At 41.8% G+C, this 21110-nt stretch overlaps 1 protein-coding gene across 2 annotated transcripts in view; it reads left to right on the plus strand.

The window, feature by feature from the left end:
• Window positions 1-21110, plus strand: part of LOC140488862 (coronin-2B-like) — a 151703-nt gene that overhangs the window by 114614 nt on the left and 15979 nt on the right. For both annotated transcript variants that reach the window (XM_072588148.1, XM_072588149.1), the window contains 5 exons: window positions 1087-1203; window positions 8570-8674; window positions 10521-10617; window positions 13310-13422; window positions 19624-19714. In XM_072588148.1, coding sequence (XP_072444249.1) covers window positions 1087-1203; window positions 8570-8674; window positions 10521-10617; window positions 13310-13422; window positions 19624-19714 — 523 coding nt within the window. The remainder of the gene's footprint in view (window positions 1-1086; window positions 1204-8569; window positions 8675-10520; window positions 10618-13309; window positions 13423-19623; window positions 19715-21110) is intronic.

Consider the following 21110-nt stretch of genomic DNA (forward strand, 5'->3'; position numbering starts at 1 on the left):
AAGGTGGGAACACAGCAGCTAATTTACACGTAGTAAGTTCTCTCAAATAGTGATGTGATATTTTCATCAAGGGCCAGGGGTCTTCTACAGATTTGGTCACATAGCTTACCTCCTTTAGTGGCCTCATCAGAATTCAAATAAAATAAATGAAATCTCAGTAGTTTTTAGATGTTGATCGGTTATGCAGCGGAGTCCAGGAGATTAATATTTTCATTCTCAGCGATTTCAAGGCAATCCATCAAGAATCTGTAGTAATCCCCACAATCTTATACAAACTTGTTTTCCAAACACTTCACAACTTTGCCTCTTCTCTCCACTTGTTCCTCCTCCAAACCCCTCAAATTTCTGAGATCTCATCCAGCCCAATGCTCCTCCAAGATTTCCAAGCTCCTCCAGTTCTGACCTCTTGCCCATCCATTTTCGTCAGTCCAATGTTGGTCACTATATCTTGGGTTGCCTGGGCACTAACCTCTGGAATTCCCACTCCACCTCTCCACCTCTCTATCTCTCTATCTCTCCCTCCTCTTTTAAGACACACTGTTAAACCTGCCCCTCTGACCAAACTTACGGTCAGCTGGCCCAACATCATCTCATGTGGCTTGGTGTCAGAATGCTGTTCAACAGTTGCTCCAAAAAAGTGCTTGCGGAATATTTTGTTCTGTTAAGGAGCCAAAATTGGAGAAACAGTGTGATTTTTGAGCATTATTGAAACTTGAGATTGCAGGCGTATGGACAGGCAAGGTCATGAGGGGTTTGAAAACTAAAATGAGTGTTAAACTCATACTGTACGATATTATGAACAGTATTTAGGAACTGGAGCAGTAGTTAATCATTTAGCTTGCACCTGCTCCTCCATACATTCCAACCTTGGCAGTTTTGCAATAGGTATCTTATTTGCTTATTTAAATATTAAACGTATGTTATATGTATGCATATTAAACTTGTTTTACTGTACATTTTATATCCAGTCATTAAGATGTGAATGACTCAGCCTAATGTGTTGATGATTCAATGCACCTTTCATCACTTCTGAGTTCAAGTCTGTCTCTTGCTTTCTTCACCGAATGGTATGCTTATAATTTGCAGGAATCCAACTCCAAGTCCCACAAGACCAACAAAGTTCTGTACCTCGGCAATTTGAAGATGGTGATGTCCACTGGCTATTCCAAATGGAATAATCGACAAATTACCCTCTGGGATGAGGTAAATGAAGATGGGTGCTAGTTTAAAAATAGCAAGCATGTTAGAAACCTTAAGGGGAAATCTTGTACATTTATAGTATGGCTACAGCACAGAGGGAAGCCAGTCAGCCCCTCATTTCCATACTGTTTGCAAGAGTAACCCAACTAGTCTGACTTCCATGCCCTTTCTTTGTAATCTGCAAATGTGCTTCAGATATTCATTTAATTCCCTGTCAAAACCTTAACTGAAGATGTTTTTACTACACATCTCCATTCTGGATCCGACCCATTTGTTGCTTAATAAATAAAAGTTTTTTCTTGTGTTGCCAACTACCCTAGTGCTGTGTCCTAGTGCTGGTTCTTGACTTATACCAATGGCAGCTTCTCTCTATCTACTTTTATTAATTTTTCTAACAAATCTCCTCTTAGCATCTCAACTAAACTCAACAGCCCTCTCAACTCCAATGTAGCTAGGTCCACGTAATGAGAGTTCTTTAACCCTGAAAACTTCTCATAAACCTTTTTCCACTTTCCTTTAATGTCCATCTCTAGTTGCCATTGAGAAGGTGGTGTTGGCTGACTGCCTTTTTGAACCACTCCAATTCATGTATTGACATGTATTCAGTGTTCGTTATCAATTTAGTGTTTTCTTGTACACTTCCCTCCATGCCGACATAACATTTAACTGATTCCATTTAACATGTAAATCTTCCAAAATGCTCTTTAAAAATTCCTTGAATTGTTAGTTGACTTAAACCAACAATTAACATGATGGGAAACTTGGAGAAAGCACTGTATAACTAATTAAAAGTTTGCTTAAACTTCGTCTCTCACATTACCTTAATTAAGTAATTTTGAAGGACATGAATCTTAGCCAAATGAAGTAGAAATAAATGTTGCCACATTGCATTTTTACCTACTAAATAAAAGCTTGGTGGGAGCAGCCAATCAGTTAATTTGCCTGGTTTGAATTGAAGTGGAAACTTGGCATTACTGTATACTCCATGACTGTGCCAATCAGGGTTTATCTGCCAACCAGTCAGTACACTTCTCTCTGTGCAGTATAAATTGTTGTCTCTGTTCAGTTTTGGTAGTCTTCTGATTCAGACCTGAAGAGTGCAAGGCTTTGACAGTACTTAAGATTCTTTTCAGAAATAGTCAAATGAATTGATTTCTGCATGTGTAAAGATTTATTAGCTTCTTTAAAACATTTCACATTCAAGTTGCTTTTGTGGAATATCCACTATTGTGTGGGCAAGAAAGGCAGCCAGACTTCGCACAGCCAAAGTCTCACTAATCCTGAATATGATACACTTTTGGTGAGTCTATTTTTTGTTGCGTTTGTGCACAAGGAAGGGTGTAGCACTGAGAAATTTTGATCATCTTTTCTATAAATGCCCTTGACCTCTGGTTTACTCGAACCAGCAGGTGGACACTATGGGTTAACATGTCTTGACTAAAAGACAACATCACTGATTCAGAAAAAAAAATGTCTGTCTTAAATGAGCCAAATTTGTGAAACGATTTCCTCCTCCCAGCCAGTTAAGTTGCATTCAGCACCACATTCTATCTTCTACAATAATTTTCAAAAAGTTAGTTTTGTAGGATGTAGGTGTCACTGATGTTTTATTGCCCAACTTCAATGTCATGAATGTCTTGAACTATTGGAGTCTATCTGGTGTACATACACCCACGGTGCAATTAGGGAGGGGCTTCCAGGATTTGGACTCAGTGATGGCAAAGGAAGAATGATATAATTGCAAGTCAGGATGATGGGTCGCTTGGAGAGGAACTTGCAGATGGTGGTGCTCTGTACATCTGCTGCCCTTGTCCTTTTAAGTGGTCGAGGTCATGGGTTTGGGAGTGCTGTCAAAGAAGGCTTGACAAATTGATGCACTTATTCATGAGCCTCAAAGATCAGGATGTAGACAAACCCTGGAACGATGTCTTCTGTTCATATTGGCAGCCACAACGCCTAATGACATGAAGCAAGTCTGATTATTATGAATAATCATTACAGTATGTACATATTTCAATGGATTTCATTCTGTTAACAGTAAAGGAATCTTGGTGTTAAATTGTAGCTATTGTTTTCTAAGGATTTCAACTTTGAAATTCCATTCCTAAAATGTTTTTTTTCTGATATTGAAATTGCATCAATAATGTAAAAATGATCCTTTTTTTCAATATTGGCTAATGGAATATCAGGAGGCAGTGAGACCACCTGTTCTGGGATTTACTTGTAATTCATGGTTCACTGGCAAGACCAGCATTTATTGCTCCTCCCTGAGAAGTTGTCTTCCTGATCCACTGCTGTCCAGTGTGGTGTCCTCTCTCAAGGGTAGAGTGGACCTCAGTTTAATTTAATCCTAAAAAGGAAGAAGGCAAAAAAGAGTACTTCTGTGAAAGAGCTTGCTGAAGTAAACTGTCAGCAACAGGCCTATATTTTCCAAATTAATTCACTGTGTCAGTGATTGTATGCCAGAAATGTTAATAGAACAATGCTGCCCTCTTTTGACTGTACTCTAAAACTCCTTGATTCCTCGTTCTTACGAACCAATTTCTGTGGAAAATTCCAGTTCCAGTTTTATAATCTCCCTTTGAAAGAAAATTTTAATTCCTCTTGATATCCTGTCATTGATGTGGATTGTTTCTGTTGGTCAATTTACCTTGTTTTATTTTCAGGTTTATATTTTCTTATTTTCCTGTGACCTCTATCAGTCAAGAATCAGAATCCCTACAGTGTGGAAACAGGCCCTTCGGCCCAACAAGTCCACACAGACCTTCAGAGTAACCGACCCACACCTATTACCCTATCCTGTATTTGCCCCTGACTAATGCATCCCTATGGGCAATTTAGCATGGCCAATTGATCTAACCTGCACATCTTTGGACTGTGGGAGGAAACAGTTTCTCGAAATGGAGAAAGGTGACCAGTGGTGTTTCACAGGGGTCAGTGTTGGGGCCACTGTTGTTTGTGATATACATAAATGATCTGGAAGAGGGCACTGTTGGTATGATCAATAAGTTTTCAGATGATACAAAGATTGGTGGAGTAGGAGAAAGCATAAGGGACTGTCAAAGAATACAGGAGGATATAGATAGACTGGAGAGTTGGGCAGAAAAGTGGCAGATGGATTTCAGTCCAGACAAATCTGAGCTGATGCGTTTAGGCAAGGCTAATTCTAGAGCGAATTATACAATGAAAGGAAGAGCCTTGGGAAAAATTGATGGGCAGAGAGATCTGGGAGTGCAGGCCCATTGTACCCTGAAGGTTGTTGCACGGATAGAGTCATCAAAAAGACATATATTATGCTTGCCTTCATTGGCGGGGTATTGAATATAAGAGCTGGCAAGTCTTGTTAAAATTTTACAATACATTGCCTCGGCTGCATTTAGAATACTGTGTACAGTTCTGGTTGCCACATTACCAAAGGATGTGGAGCTTTGGAGAGGGTGCAGAGAAGGTTTACGAGGATGTTGCCTGATATGGAAGGTGCTAGCTATGAAGAGAGGTTGAGTAGGTTAGGTTTGTTTTCATTAGAAAAAAGGAGATTGAAGGGGGACCTGATTGAGGTTTACAAAATCATGAAGGGTATAGACAGGGTGGATATAAGCAAGCTTTTTGCCAGGGTGAAGGATTCAATAACAAGAGGTCATGCTTTCAAGGTTCGAGGTTTAAGGGGGATATACGTGGCCAAGTACTTCACACAGAGGGTGCTGGGCGTCAGGAACACGTTGCCAGCAGAGGTGATAGACGCAGGCACGGTAGTTTCATTTAAGATGTGTCTGGACAGATGCATGAGTAGGTGGGGAGCAGAGGAATGCTTAGGAATTGAGCAACAGGTTTAGACAGTACATTTGGATCGGCTCAGGCTTGGAGGGTCTGTTCCTGGGCTGTAAATTTTCTTTGTTCTCAATCAGAGCACCTGGAGGAAACCCACGCAGAAACAGGGAGAATGTGCAAACTCCACACAGGCCCGAGGCTGGAATTGAACCTGGGTCTCTGGTGCTGTGAGGCAGCAGTGCTAACCACTGGGCCACCGTGCCACCCTGCCATTCTGATAGGTTGGAGTATCAGATACATTAGAAAAGCACCATCTGCAAGTTTCCCTTCAAGCCATTCACCATCCAAGTAAACCTCTTTACTGGAGATTTTCATAGCTTCATAGATTCGTAAAGTGCAGAAAAGGCCCTTTGGCCTATCAAATCTGCACTAACATAACTACCACTAAAAGTACACTAATCCCAATTTCCTGCATTTATTCCGGATCCTTGAATGTTATGATATTTGGAGTACTCATCCAAATTTTTTACAAGATTTCCAGCCTCCACTACCTTCTCAGGCAGTGCATCCTTGATTCCCACCACCGGCTGACTGAAAATGTTTTTTTCCCAAATTCCCTCTGAATCCCCTGTACCTTACCCTAAAACTATGTCCTCTTGTAATTGACCCCTCAACCAAAGGGAATAGCTGCTGTCTATTTACCCTGTCAATATTCCTCTCTCATCTTTACCTCAAGCATGTCTCCCCGTCTTCTCTGCTCTAAAGAAAACAATCCAAACCTATCTAGTTTCTCCTTGTAGCTTAATTTCTCCATTGCAAGCAACATCCTAGTGAACCTCCTCTGTAATCCCTTTAGTGTTATCACATCCTTCCTGTAGTGAAGTGACCCAGAACTGCACACACTACTCCAGCTGGGGCCTGACCAATGCTCTGTACAACTCCAAAATTATGTCTTTGCTCTTACACTCTATCCCACAACCAATGAAAGCAAGTGCCCCATATGCCTTCTTAACAATCCTACTCAGATGCTTTGCAGATTTCAGGGATCTGTGAATAATTAGCCTAAGATCCCTCTATTCCTCTAAGCTACCCAGTGTCCTGCCATTCATTAAACACCCCCTCATCTTGTATCTCCTCCAAAGCGCATCAACCTCATCCTTATCAGTGGTTTAAGTCTTAAATCATCATTAAATATCATTTTCAACTGGTCTACCCATCTGACCAATCCATCTGAATCTTCCTGTAACCTATTAACCACGCTACCAATCTTGGTTTTATCTGCAAATTTGCAAATCTGCCCCCAACGCAAAACAAACAATAAGGGTCCCAGTGCTGATCCTTTTGGTACACTGCTGGACATCTTTGTCAATTATCCTCTTTGTCTACATAATTGTCTTTAACTTTAACATTTTTGTTTTATGATTGGAGTATGTCACAATTAAGCTTAACATGGAATTCAATAGTATGGTCCCTTTCTCATTGGTACTTTTGCTGTGAAATTACTAATTTACCCTGCTTCATTACACATCCTTATGGTTCCACAATATATTGCTTTTAAAAAAACTGATATGAAATCATTCTGCCAATTCATCTTCTAAATCATTCCTACTAATTTTAATGGCTTACCTTATTTGAAGATAAAATTACAATACCTTCAAAATTACCATATTACAATTGTTACCAGTTCCAATAATTTCTTGTTTATTGCTCTGCTCAATGGTATAACTCCTGTTCCTTTGCCTGACTCTCACTGTTTGTAATTTCCACAAATATTGATTCTAGTTCATGATCTTTTGAGGCCAGGTCCTTTGTCATGGTCTTTTTGTGGTCCTTTACAAACATGGCTACCCCTCTCCTTTGTCATTTGTCTGCTTTTCTGAAATGGATGTTCCAAGGGACATTTGTTTCCCAACCTCGATCACCTTGAAGCCGTGTCTCTGCAGTGGTAATTAGATAAAAATAATTTACTTATATTTTTTCTTTATTTTTCTATATGGGATGTGGACATCACTATAAAGGACAGAACTTATTACCCTCAAATAATTAATTCCTCTTGATTGGCTAAACAATACAATCTAGCAAATCAGGGGGTAGTTAAGTGTCAACCACACTTCTGTGGGCCTAGGGTCACATGTAGGCCGGAATGGGCAAGGATGGCAGATTTCCTCTCCTAAAGGATATTAATGAATCAGATGAGGTTTACAGCAACTCACGATAGCTGCCATGGACACCAACACTGAGAGTATGTTAATTATTATTTTATTATAATTATCCATATTTTTATTAATTGATCATCATCGATTGTAGAGCCAGGAGAGGAGTAGCTGTGTGAGGAGATCTGAGTACGAACCACAAAAGTTTCATGTTGGGACATAACCAAGTGTTGTACAAATAGAGCGGGACAAAGAAGGATGGCAATTTCAATTCAGTGCATCTGCATTAGGGAACCATAGGAAATCAATCTGGAGGCGTGGAATAACTATGGATTAAATATTCAAATTACAGAACTGAAATTTGTGAAATTAAATTTAGTTAGATTAAATTTTTAAAAAAAGCAACTAGAATAAAAGCAAGTGACTATAAAGCTATTGGATTGCTAACATGTTCGCTCTTCCTTGGCTTCACAGGATACCTGCTGCCCTAATCCAGTTTGTCTGATACTTAACTCCAACAATGTGACTAATTCTCAACAGTCCTCTGGAATGATCAATCAAGCCAATCAATCATACCAAATCAGTACAAATAAAAAACACGAAACTAAACTGACCTAGGTATTGGATTTAAAAGCAACAAAAATAAGAAGACCCTGCAAAGTCCATAACTGCATAACCGATAGTAACCTATTGAATGAGGTTGCACAGTTTGCCATATTTCAATCCAAGAAATGCCCTCTTCACCCCAAATTTTGTGGTTTGCTGTTCAACCACCGATGTAAAATTGGGCAATTTTCTTTAGTTCCTCACTTTTTAAAGCAACAATATAATTTTTAAAAAATCATTTTGTGGCAATGTGTCCCCCTTCCCAAGTACAATGATGCGGTTTATTCTAAAAAAGCTGAGATCTTTACCATCTGGAGGGATGTGGGCAGCAAAGACCTCTTTGCCTTTCTTTCACGTTTTCACTTTCAGTTTCTTTCATGCATATTCCTTCAAGGAGTGCTGTCGAGTTAGACATGACTAATAAAGCTATTGTTATTTAGTGGTGACTGAAGTAATACTAACTGGTCTATGATATGCAGGAATTTATGCCACAGTATTTATATAGTCAGTGAAGTTAAATTCCTGGTCAATGGTAATACTATGTTCTTGATAGTAAGGGACTCAGCAATAATTGAAAGGGATCCATGGGAACTTTAGAATCTCACTAAGGAACTGACAGAGCCTTTTTCAAACTCCTCTGACAGATGCATCTCAGAAAATGCAGCATTCTTTCAGTATTTCCCTGGGTGTGTCAGCCTACATGTTTGAGTCCTGGATGGTGTTACCAGCTAACAACTGTAAACATGATACAACTTAAACATGATACCTTACTTTTTAAGTGATTGAGTCAGCTGCCTCTTCTTCCCCTTTGCATTAATAAGCACTCCTTCTTATTAATTCAGGATGACATATCTGTGCCTTTACGGGAGGAGGATCTGGACGGGTCCCTGGGAGTGCTTTTTCCATTCTATGACCCTGACACATACATGCTGTACTTGGCAGGAAAGGTAAGATCGCTGGCCTCACATTAAAGACAAGCTTTCGGGTAGATTCTTGCCAAGTCGATGCAGGGCAGTTTCATTAACGGGCAAGGTGATGTGGAATTGTATAGAACCTAGATGATAGTTTCCCATTGAAACAGAGATGACAGGAGTGCTGGAGAGAGTGAAAGATGAGGATTCTAAAGCATGCAAATGGACCTCTTCCCCCAAGTTATTAACTTGGTAATAAAGACGATAATGATCCCATACTTCTTTATTATTCAGTGTCAAAGTGAACTCCATTCAGAATGACAGCAACCTATTTGCTTCCACTGTAAATACTTATCTTCAAGCAATCCATTCCACCTTGGCCAGGTTTCCAATGGAGGCTGCTAATCACAATGAGTTATTTGAGCAAACAGTACAGGCGAGGTTGAAGTCAATGTCAATGAAAATCAGAAGAGGTGTGCAATCTCATATCTGATGGAGATTTGTTTTGTTGTTGTTGTTTGGTAAGGGCACTGAGGTTATGACTATAATAGTAAGTAAATGGGGTTAGGATGCAGATCAGCCATGATCTAAAGGACTGGGGCTGGAACAGCCTCAAGGAGTTGAAATTATGCTCTAATTTTGCACCATTCCTAAGGGGAATAGGCTGATGCAAAAATGCACCATTTACCATTTAGCTCCATGTCAAAATATACTCCTACTGAATGTTTAAGAGCATTATTTCTAGACTGTTCATTCCCTTCTCATTAATTCTTTATCCTCCCTCTGCGATAGTTTACAAGTATTTTACATTTTAAGGTATCTTAAGTATTTCAGGCTGCCATTGGCATTATGTCTGTTTCAATCATGACAAATGTGAGATAAGTTAATAACTGATTTCCTCTAACCTGTGTGAGAAACAGCTAACTAAACACTCCAAAGCATGTTAGTAATTTTCTTTGAACAGCAGTCAGATATATTATCATCTGGCATTGTTCCAGTGGCAGCCTTTGTGTAAAAGCTGGTTCTGTAAAAACACAGGGAGAAGAGGAGACTATACCGACCCTTGAATCTTTTCCACCATGCAGCAAGGCATGGTTGATCTGTGACCGAATTCCATCTTTCCACCTTTGCCTCAGATCGCTTGATTTTGTTTTGTCAGCCAAAGGTATTATCAGTCCTGAGGTCAAAGTTAACAGTTGATCTGACATTTACTGTCCTGTCGTGGTAGAGAATTCCAAATTACTACCACCTTGTGTGCAGAAATCTTTCCAAAATTCACTGTGACAACTCTGCGATGCAGACATTCCCAAAGAGATGACTGGCTTATTTCCAGAATTGTTTCTCTCTGCGTCTTGTTCCGATCCTGAGCTGGCCTTTTAAGTTCCCTGAGCCCCTTTGTCAAATTCTATTCCACTGTTTTACCCCCGATATCCTTTGAGTGTATGGAATTATGGAAATATGGAGTGGGTGGCAGGAGATTTGCTTGTCTATCAAGTCTGTCTCGCACCATCCCCACCTCTGAAATATGTTTATACTAACTTTTTTTCTACCCTCCCAGCCTGTCCCCAGATGGGGCCAGGGTATAGAGTGTTCTTGTTAAATTTTTTTTATATACATAAAACAGCACTTCCGACAGTGTGGGGCTAGATTATCTGCTTGATTTAGATTCAGACCCTTGCTGACCTGACCACAAGAGTAATATCTCTGCATGAGGCTGACCCTTTGCTCTGATGCATTTTACATCATTAATTTAAGGGAGCAATTATTCTAACATCATCCTTGTCTATCTGAGATTACAGTCTGTTAGAACACTTTCTCTATTGAAAGCTGCAACAATTACACACACCTCTCGTTACCTACTTTCATCCTTGCATTTTTCTAGGGTGAAGGAAATATCAGATATTATGAATTGAGCTCTGAGAAACCTTATCTTCATTTCTTGATGGATTTTCGCTCATCATTTCCTCAAAAAGGAATGGGTATGTTTGCCTGGCTTGAGAGAATTTATTTAAAGTGGTAAAAAGCTTATTTTTTTAAAATGGTAAAAAAATGTAAACCAGCAGTATTTATGATTGAGATGTAATTAATTACCAATGTCCAGTGAGTGGGCAATGATGATAATTGGCTAGTTAGGAAAAATAGCTTCCATTGGTGGATGGATAAAGACCTGAGGGTCATAGGTTCAATATAATTGGTCAAAGAATCAATGAATGGGGAGGAACTTTTTCACGCAGCGAGTGCTTGGGGTTGCAAGTGTATCGCCTGGGTATGTTGGAGGTTGGCTCAACTAAATTATGTAGGAGGGAATTAGATTAATTTTGGGGGAGAAAAACTTTCCAGAGCCAAGGGAGGGATGAGGTCAGGAAATGGCAGGAGGCAATTCCTCCGTTGGCATTGACAGAATGGACCGAATGGCATAGTTCTGTGATTGTAGAGATATTACCTCACTCCTTTTAGTGACACTTGAAGAAATATATTGCCCTTCAATGTAATATTTCTTCAATGTAGGCACTGTTGAGGGATAAGGTGATGTAGCAAAGGAAGAGGTTATTTGGACCAACAACCTGCCAGCTCTTTGAAAGATCTACCCAAATCCCTGTGCATTGTGTATCAAAAAGCACAAATACGAAAAATAATTCTTCTCATCCACCATCATATACAACCCTCCCCCACCACCAGATATACACATAAACCTCTCATACCTCACATACACCACATAAAACCATACAGACCACACACCCACGACCACCCCCCACCCTTGCCGCCACCACCCCCATGACCTACACACACAGACTTCATACACATCACACACATGCACAAACATGCAGACGCCATATACACAATGCACACAGACTATATACTCACACACCCTCTCCCACCATTGCTTACACATCACACACATGCATGCTTGCTACACCACACAGGTGCACACCATATACACTGCTGCAAAATGCACATCCCCAGCTTCTCCAGTTTCTCCAAATAACTGCAGTTCCTATCCTAGATGCCATTTTGGTACATTCCCTCTGCACATTCCCCAGGCCTAGACAATCTGCAGACACGTGAATCAGTCCTGGACCCTGGTTGTACTTGAGCTGTTGGCTGAGTGGCCTCCTATTACGCTGGACTTTATCACACAATAACTTGAATCATAGCAAATTCCAGTACTTGAGCATGAACGATTTTTTTTTTCGGAATTGAATCCATTGTGCGTATGCGTGGTACAATCAAAACATGGTATAATCTGTTGCTTGAGTCGGTTGAGATTTTAGAAAGTGCCTGTTTTCATTAGAGTACTTACAGTGTGGAAACAGGCCCTTCAGCCCTACATTTACCCCTTCACCTAACATTATGGGCAATTTAACATGGTCAATTCACCTAACCTGCACATCTTTGGATTGTGGGAGGAAACCCACGCAGACCCGGGGAGAATGTGCAAACTCCACACAGAGAGTTGCCTGGGGCGGGAATTGAACCCGGGTCTCTGGCACTGCGAGGCAGCAGTGCTAACTACTGTGCCACCGTGCCGCCCACATGTGGAGAACAGTGTCATTCTTCTGTGATTGCAATTCCACCCTGTTCCCTGCCTTTCTCCTCCATCTTCCCAGAAGTTTCTGTTTTTGTTCAATTATTAAGCTGTGGCTAGTATTTAACATTTGTTCACAAATCCAAGAGAAAGGATTTTGCTTCAGTTTCAAGTCCAAACTTCTCAAGGGCTTAATTTTTTCTTCCTTCTAATACTTCTGCAGCAAAACAGAAACATGCCTCAAGCAACAAGGTGCATTTTAATTTCCCCATTAACACAATAAAATGTCACAGTGAACTTTATGTGAGTGCTAACAAGTGAACCTTGACTCTGATCCATATGGGGAGATATTGTTCAAGAGGTCGGTTTTAAGGAGTGCCTTAAAGAAGGAAGGAAGTTAGAGAAGTGGGGAGGTTTTAGGGAGGATATTGGGGAGCTTGAATCCCAGGTAGCAAATGGAATCAGTTAAGGTCAAGGCCTGAATTGATCTTGGAGGAGTGTCTGGCTGAAGTTTGCATGTTTCCAGACAGGGAACCAATGAAAGTCAGCAAGGACAGTGGCACAGACCAAACCCGGGTTTGGTGTGAGTTGGCATACAATGTCTTGGATGAGTTTAAGTTTATGGAAGCTATAAAGTGGGAAGCTGTCTCAGATGATCATTGAAACAGTCAGGTTTAGATGTAACAGGGGCATACAGGTGGGGATTTCAGAAACAAGTCAGTGGGGACCGGTGCAGACGCAGTATGATTTGGTTACAGCATTGTGTTGTTTATTTTATATCTGAGTTATGCAGAGTTGATGCCCATCTCGGAGTGTGTACCAGCTTTTATTCACCACATTTTAAAGTATCTATTCCATTCTTCAGCTCCAGCTTTCTGCTCTTTTACTTCGCTGAGTCCATATGCAGTCTCAACCAATCAAGCACAGTGAGTCCCAATAGCAAACTGACCCTAATAATCAACACAGAATCAATGAGCCCACCACATTAAATGGATCTAAGCAACTTGGTAGCCAACTACTTACTGATAGAGTATAACCCCTTCTTTGGGTGAGGAGAACTTGCAGCAACAAGAAGCTGCAGTCAGTGTTGGATGTGAAAGCCTACCAGCACTGGGTATAATTTTTATATTAATTTTAATTTGCAGGTGTAATGCCAAAGAGGGGTTTGGATGTCTCGATCTGTGAAGTCTTCAGGTTCTACAAATTAGTGACAATCAAGAGCCTTATTGAGCCCATCTCAATGATTGTACCTCGACGGGTAAGAAAAACATAGAAATACTCCCCAACTGGTCAGTGCTGGTCTCTATGCTACAATGAGTCTCTGCTACTCCTAATAGCCTTTCCTTCTCTTTCTCTCTCTCAAATCTTCCAAAGCGTCTCACAGGAATGTTATTGAGCACTGAACCATGTAAGGGGATTTGTTTGTTAGGTGACTAAAAGCTTGGTCAAAAAGAGGGGTACCCAGAGATTACCATTCCAATCTTTTTTTTACATTATGTAGGAGCTCCACATTTCTGTCTTGAGTTTCTGTTTACGGCTCGTTCATAGATGCCAAGCCCATAGTCTGATTGGTACCTCATAGTGCGGGATAGTTGGGGTAAAGATAAATCACTTTTTCACAGCAGTCAATTGCAGCATTCTGTAATTTAAGTGTCCAGCATCATAGACAGCCACTTTGACAGCTCTTCTGAAAAGATAGGTTTGTAAAGTAAGTGTCAGGGTACAAGTGGCAAGGAAATCAGATAAGTGATTAGGGTATGTCAGAGTGAATAGGAAATATCTGGGTAAAAAGGGGTTATGTCCCAGGAAAGGATATGAAGTCTTGGGGGGAGGCCTTGGGCTTTGGATCCTGGGGCAGGGAAGAGTCTCCAATCCAGCAGTGGGGTGTGTTGGATCTTGGGTGGTGTTGGGTCAGGGTCTGGGCTGTGTAAGGGTCCTGGGGAAAGTGTAATGGAGGAGGATGTGGTAAGTTGAGGGTCAGTTTAATTGTTATTCAGGAGTTAGACCAGCTATTTAGCTTTTCCTGAGTAACTATTTTGCAGCCTTTTGAATGATCCGACTTAAATAGAGACTTTTGGAGGATTCCAAACACAAGAAAGTTGCCCAGCAGAATTGTCATTTTGAGTCATAGTCATGCAGCATGGAAACAGACCCTTGGGTCCAACTTGTCCATGAACTAGTCCCATTTGCCTGAGTTTGGCCTCATAACCTTTTCCTATTCATGCCCTGTCCAAATGTCTTGTAAATTTTGTAATTGTACCCTCCTCTACCATTTCCTCTGGCAGCTGGTTCCATACAGGCATAGCCCTCTGTGTGTAAAAATTATCCTGTAGGCCCCTTCTAAATTATTCCCCTGTCATCTTAAACCTATGTCCTTTAGTTTTTGAATGCCGCTCCAACCTGGGGGAAGACCTTGGCTATTCACCTTATCCATACCCCAGGAGCAGGCTGAGACAATGGGTCGGCCAGGTTTTGTGGATTTTGGGCAGGAGGTAGAAACGGGCGGTGCGGGGTTGTGGGACTATGAGGTTGGAGGCAGTGGGTGGGAGATCCCCTGAGGTGATGAGGTTATGGATGGTCTGGGAGATGATGGTTTGGTGGTGAGAGGTGGGGTCATGGTCAAGGGGGCAGTAGGAGGAGGTGTCCGCGAGCTGGCGTTTAGCCTCAGCGGTGTAAAGGTCGGTGCGCCAAACTGCTACTGCGCCTCCCTTGTCTGCTGGTTTGATAGTGAGGTTGGGGTTGGACACCACCTCCCACCAAGGACATGCAGGTCCTTGGACTCCTCCATCGCCAGACTATAGCAACACGACAGTTGGAGGAATTGTGCCTCATCTTCCGCCTAGGAACCCTCCAACCACAAGGGATGAACTCAGATTTCTCCAGTTTCCTCATTTCCCCTCCCCCCACCTTGTCTCAGTCAAATCTCTCAAACTCAGCTCTGTCTTCCTAACCTGCAATCTTCTTCCTGACCTCTCTGCCCCCACCCCCACTCCGGCCTATCTCCCTCACCTTGACCTCCCTCCACCTATCACATTCCCAACGCCCCTCCCCCAAGTCCCTCCTCCCTACCTTTTATGTTAGCCTGCTGGACACACTTTCCTCATTCCTGAAGAAGGCCTCATGCCCGAAACGTCGATTCTCCTGCTCCTTGGATGCTGCCTGACCTGCTGCGCTTTTCCAGCAACACATTTTCAGCTTTCTTGGAGAGGTCAAGATACTGGGCTTGGGGAGAATTCATTTGAACATTCAGTTACCACAGAATCAGCTGCATCAGGGATTCCACATGGTCCCAACAAAGAGCCCCACTCTGTATGGCTGCAGCAACTGTCTGATCATTCGAATATCGGGACCAACATTCCAGCCGTGGCCAAACCAATGTTTGCAGGTTCACCAGAGAGAAATTATTCTTTTGACTGGTTTTCTGCCTCTCCCAGGAGACAACTTGACAGCTCATTAATGAGGTGAAGGACGATCAGAGTCATGATGTTTAGTTGCACCAAGACTTCTATCTGATGCTATTTTTGTGGTTTCTCAGATCTTCCTAAATGTAAGAACTAACTTAAGTGACTGTGACCACAAAACTATCATCAGTTGTTACACTAAAAAAAATCCATCTCATTCATTCACGTCCCTTAAGGAAGGGAATCTGTCATTCTTACCTGGTCGGGCCTACTTCTGACTCCAGACCCACAGCAATGTGGTTGACCTTTAACTGTCCTCTGAAATGGATGCCAGCCCACCCATACCCCATTAAAGCACTAGAACATATTTTCTGTGCTTTTGGGACAAATATTAATCCAATTTTGCAAAATGTAAGCTGCACTTCTTGTTCCCACTCAAATAAGTCTAGATTAGTTTGGATGGGAATAAGTACGCTACGTTTACCAAACTTTCAGTCTAAAGAAATCTGAGTCTCTCACTGTCCATATTTGAGATTTTGCAATGAAAGTTTCCATTGCTGCTGGTACATGTTTTGTTGATTTACAGCATTCAGGTCAGTACTTGGAAGATTTCTTTTGAAACAACCATTGTCTCTCCTAATGAAAATAAATAGATTTTGATTGTTTCTGTTGGCGTAGTTTTTCTCTAAATAATAAACAGATGCCAACAAGCAACTTCCCACAGTATTATGAATGAAGTAGCTCACTGAGCCCCCATTCCAAAGCACAACAACCTTTACCTGTAATCCCATCCTAGCCCTACCCTGAACACTTGCCGAACAAACGTCTCATAACCCTTCCCACACACTCAAGCTGTGCACATTCCCTTTTTCAACTTACCTCACCCTCACCTCATCCTCTAATCCTTCCTTCATCCTACCCCAACCCCCTCATCTTCATCACTGTTCACCCTCACCCCCTGCACATTGTCCAGTTCAACCAATACCCCCACTCAATTCCTCCCCTCCCCTCCTCCCAGGATAGCATAACTCAGCTTATCCTCCACACCTATCCTATTCAGCCCCTGCTCATTCACTCTAACCTGTTCACATCCAAGTACTCCCTCCCCATTTATCCCCTGCCAAGGCCTTTCTCCCCATCTCCCCATGCTGCCCCACTTCCTGTACTCCACCCCCAACCCCCCACCCTGGTGAAGGCTCTTCTCACCCTGTCCCATGCTGTGCCTCTGCTGCACCACCCCCTCTCCCCAGGTCAAATCTCTTTTCCCCAAACCAAAAACTTTGTCAGACAATTGTACACAAATTGGTTGTTCATGCTATATAAGTAGCTCCATGTATTCGAGCCTGGCCCTATGTCAAAGTTAATTTTTCAAAGACTACTTTTGTGATTTTTCAGGGACTACTTTTTCGATCTCACAAACACATTTGTTAGTTGATGCAGAAGAGTAGAAACACTGCCTTCAGTATTTGTTTTACATATACAGTATTTCAACTCTTGCAGAAGCAGAATTTGAAGAACTCATCAATATCTTCAATTATCCACACTCGATTAAGTGTTATCCAGAAGAAACAAGGAAAGCATTAATTTACTACATAACACATTATTTAAACTAGCACAACTCAACAGGCATATGTTAGCAACGAAAATCTTCTTCAAAATAACTACCTAACATTTTTTGCTCAAAAAAAGTGCACCTTGCATAGCCCTCACCACAGTGTTTCCATCATTTATTCATAAACCTAGAACATTTTAACCAGGCAGTTACTAGCTTTTTTGCTATGTTTTTGACCTTGGTCACAGATCTAAATGAACATTGTTCATTTTTGTAGCATTGATTACATTTTCCCAATATAGTAGCTTCTGAACATAATGTTAAACTACAAATTCCACACTGATTTGTAAGGAATGAATTCCCTCAGTGATTTCAAGTTTTGCTGCCTCCCAGTGAGGTCTGTGTTCTGCTTTTGACTGGTTGAAACTGTTCTGTCTCCTTTGTAGCTTCCTTCTGTTTAACATTGCAGTGGCTGCCCTCTCCCTGACACCTTGTAGTCTACATCTACCTGACTTGCAACCACCTTCCGTCCGACTCTCCAACTTGCAGCTTCCTCCTTCTCTCTCTCGTCGTGTATTCTTCTCTTTTGCATCCTTTGTTAAATGCAGCTCCCTCCAGCTCACCTATGACAGCAAGGAGGCATTGCTCAGACACAACTGAGAGTAACCTCTAGATCCATCTTCTGGGATCCAGCTATGTTCTGGGTCCCAGAGACAATCATCCAAGGTCTGAACCTGACCAAACATAAATGCAGTGACTTGTTCTCCTGGGCTATAAGACATAAGAGCAGAAGTTAGGCCATTCAGCCCATCAGTCTACTCCGCCATTCAATCATGGCTAACATGTTTCTCAACCCCATTCTCCCACTTTTCCCTTGTAACCCTTGATCCCCTTGATACTCAAGAACCTGTCTATCTCAATCTTAAATGTACTCAATGCCCTGGCCTCCACAGCCTTGTGGCAATGAATTCCATAGATTCACCACTCTAGTTGAAGCAGTTGCTCCTTATCTCCTTTCTAAAGTTATTCCCTTTACTCTAAGGCTCTGTCCTTGGGTCTTAGTCTCTCCTACCAATGGAAACATCTTACCAACATCTATTCTGTCCAGGCCATTCAGTATTCTTTATGTTTCAATTAGATCCCTCCTCATCCTCCTAAACTCCATCGCATATAAACCCAGAGTCCTCAAATGTTCCTCATATGTTAAGCTTTTCATTCCTGGGATCGCTCTCATAAACCTCCCCTGAGCACACTCCTTGGCCATACTTTCCTTCCTGAGATATGGGGCCCAAAACTGTACACAATACTCCAAATGTGGTCTGACCAGATCCTTCTAGAACTTCAGAAGTACATCCCCTCTTTTATATTCAAGTCTTCTCAAAGTAAATGCCAGCATTGCATTTGCCTTCCTAACTACTGACTTGAGAGCATCCTGGACTTGAACTCCCAGTGCACTTCAGACTTCTGAATTTTCTCCCCATTTAGAAAATATTACATGCCTCTAAGTCTTCCTACCAAAGTGCATGACTTCAAACTTTCCCACATTATACTCCATCTTCCATTTCTTTGCCCACTCTCCTAAACCGTCCAGATCTTTCTGCAGCCTCCCTGGCTCATCAATGCTACCTATCCCTCAATCTATCTTTGTATCATCTGCAAATTTAGCCTGCATGCCCTCAACTCCTTCATCTAGATCGTTAATGTAAAAAGTGAAAAGCTGTGGTCCCAACATTCAGTCTTTTGGAACACCACTGTCACTGGCGCTCATCCTGAGAAGGACCCTTTTATCCCCACTCCCCCTCTTTCTGCTAGACAGCCAAGATTCTATCCATGCTAGCACCTTGCCTCTGACACTGGGCCCTTATCTTACTCAGTAGCCTCCTGTGCGGCACCTTGTCGAAGGCCTTCTTGAAGTCCAGGTAGATAATATCCATAAGTTTTCCTTGATCTAACCTTGCTTGTTACTTCCTCAAAGAATTCTAGCAAATTTATCAGGCATGACTTCCCCTCAATGAAACCAGGCTGACTTTGCCCTAATTTATAATACCCCTCCAAGTCTTTGGAAAACTCATCCTCCACAATGGATTCCAGGATTTTACGCATGACTGAGGTCAGGCTAATTGGTCTGTAATTTTCTGTCCTTTGCTTTACTCCCTTTTTAAACAGGGGTGCCATATTAGTGATTTTCCAGTCCTCTGGGACATGCCCTGATTATAATGATCCCTGAAACATCACCAGAAATGCCTTCACTATCTCTTCAGTTATCTCCATTCAAACTCTGGGGCACGGTCCATTTGGTGTGAGTGAAGGGTAGGTGATAGGCCATCAGAGACTTGGATAAGCTCAGGTCTGTGGCAGGTGGAAAGTGGGAGACCATAACAGGTAAAATTGGACTTGAAAAGTATTCTAAAGAAGCCAGAGATTGCATGCAATTGTTATGATGGACAAAGGATACTGATGCAGATGCAGCCAATACAGTCATTCTATATCCCCTTGTATCTTGCAGTCTGAATCATACCAGGATGATATCTATCCAATGACAGCCGGAGCACAGCCAGCAATGACTGCACAAGAATGGCTCAGTGGAGCCAATAAAGGTCAGTCTTAGACATGTTTTACTTGGCTAAATCTTCTGAAAAACATTAATTTTAACGATGTCGTCATCAAAGCACGTTTTCTGGTCTAGGCCAAGACTGCCCTTTTAGAGCACATGACATTAATGATTGTAAAAGATTCTGACCACCTTAGACCATTGATATGGTGTGTGAGGTTGACAATGTGGAGAGCTTGATCGTTCTTCTGAAATTTACTGTTCACTTTGTTAACTCTAAACCTTACTGACAAAGTGCGATGATGCACTCCCCTGTTACCCACCTTGCTGTCAGGATTGTGGTGTTGTACCATGATGTTGGTCATCTGTGCTTTGTTGTGGGGTCTGACTTGTACACGTGTCCCATATCTTCTGGTGCCACCTAGTTTACAGGTTTCAAGAAAAGCTGGACAGCTCTTGGTAGGTGCAGGCAATCACATCAATTACAAATCCTCTAGGTTTGATGCTGTTTGGTGACCAGAGCAATAGTTGAGAGCACAAAAAAATACATAATTTTTATTGGCTTGCTGCTATCGTTTCATATTTGTGTCCTGTTTCAAGTAATGTGTCAACTGTATGGCTTTTTCCTTAGCCCAAAGATCCTTCCTAAAGTCCGCAAGTCTCTCACCATCACCAGCACACAATGCAAGATTCCCCAGCCAGGGAAGCAACCTCTCAACATCTTCTTTTTCTGGATAACCTCTGAACTCCAGCATCCCAATTTCATTTAGTCTGTCAGTCATCCCATTTGTGTTCTACAGGGAAAGGTAGTGATGTATGTCACTTATTAGAAAGCTCAACATTTGTTCAACACAAAGCCTATTTGTACATGATTACAGAGTACATATGGATCTGGGAAGATAGGGAGGAGATAGCAGAGCCTTTGGCTTTGATATTTGAGTCATCATTGTCTACAGGTTTGGTACCAGAGGACTGGAGGATTGCAAATGTTGTGCCCTTGTTCAAGAAGCGCAGTAGAGATGACCCAGGTAATTGTAGACCAGTGAGCCTTACTTCTGTTGTAGGAAAGGTTTTGGAAAGGATTATAAGAGATAAAATTTATAATCATCTAGCAAGCAACAATTTGATTTCAGATAGTCAACATGGTTTCGTCAAGGGCAGGTCATTTCTCACAAACCTCATTGACTTCTTTGAGAAGGTGACCAAGCATGTCGATGAGGGTAGGGCAGTTGACGTGGTATACATGGACTGCAGTAAAGCCTTCAATAAGGTTCCACATGATAGGCTGTTGGATAAAATGCAGGGGCATGGAATTGAGAGTGATTTAGCAGTTTGGATTAGAAACTGGCTTTCTGAAAGAAGGCAGCAATTGGTGGTTGATGAAAAATATTCAGCCTGGAGTCTGGTTACTAGTGGTGTGCCACAAGGAACTGTTTTGGGAC

The sequence above is a fragment of the Chiloscyllium punctatum genome, chromosome 2 (assembly GCF_047496795.1).
Source record: "Chiloscyllium punctatum isolate Juve2018m chromosome 2, sChiPun1.3, whole genome shotgun sequence".
Taxonomy (NCBI): domain Eukaryota; kingdom Metazoa; phylum Chordata; class Chondrichthyes; order Orectolobiformes; family Hemiscylliidae; genus Chiloscyllium; species Chiloscyllium punctatum.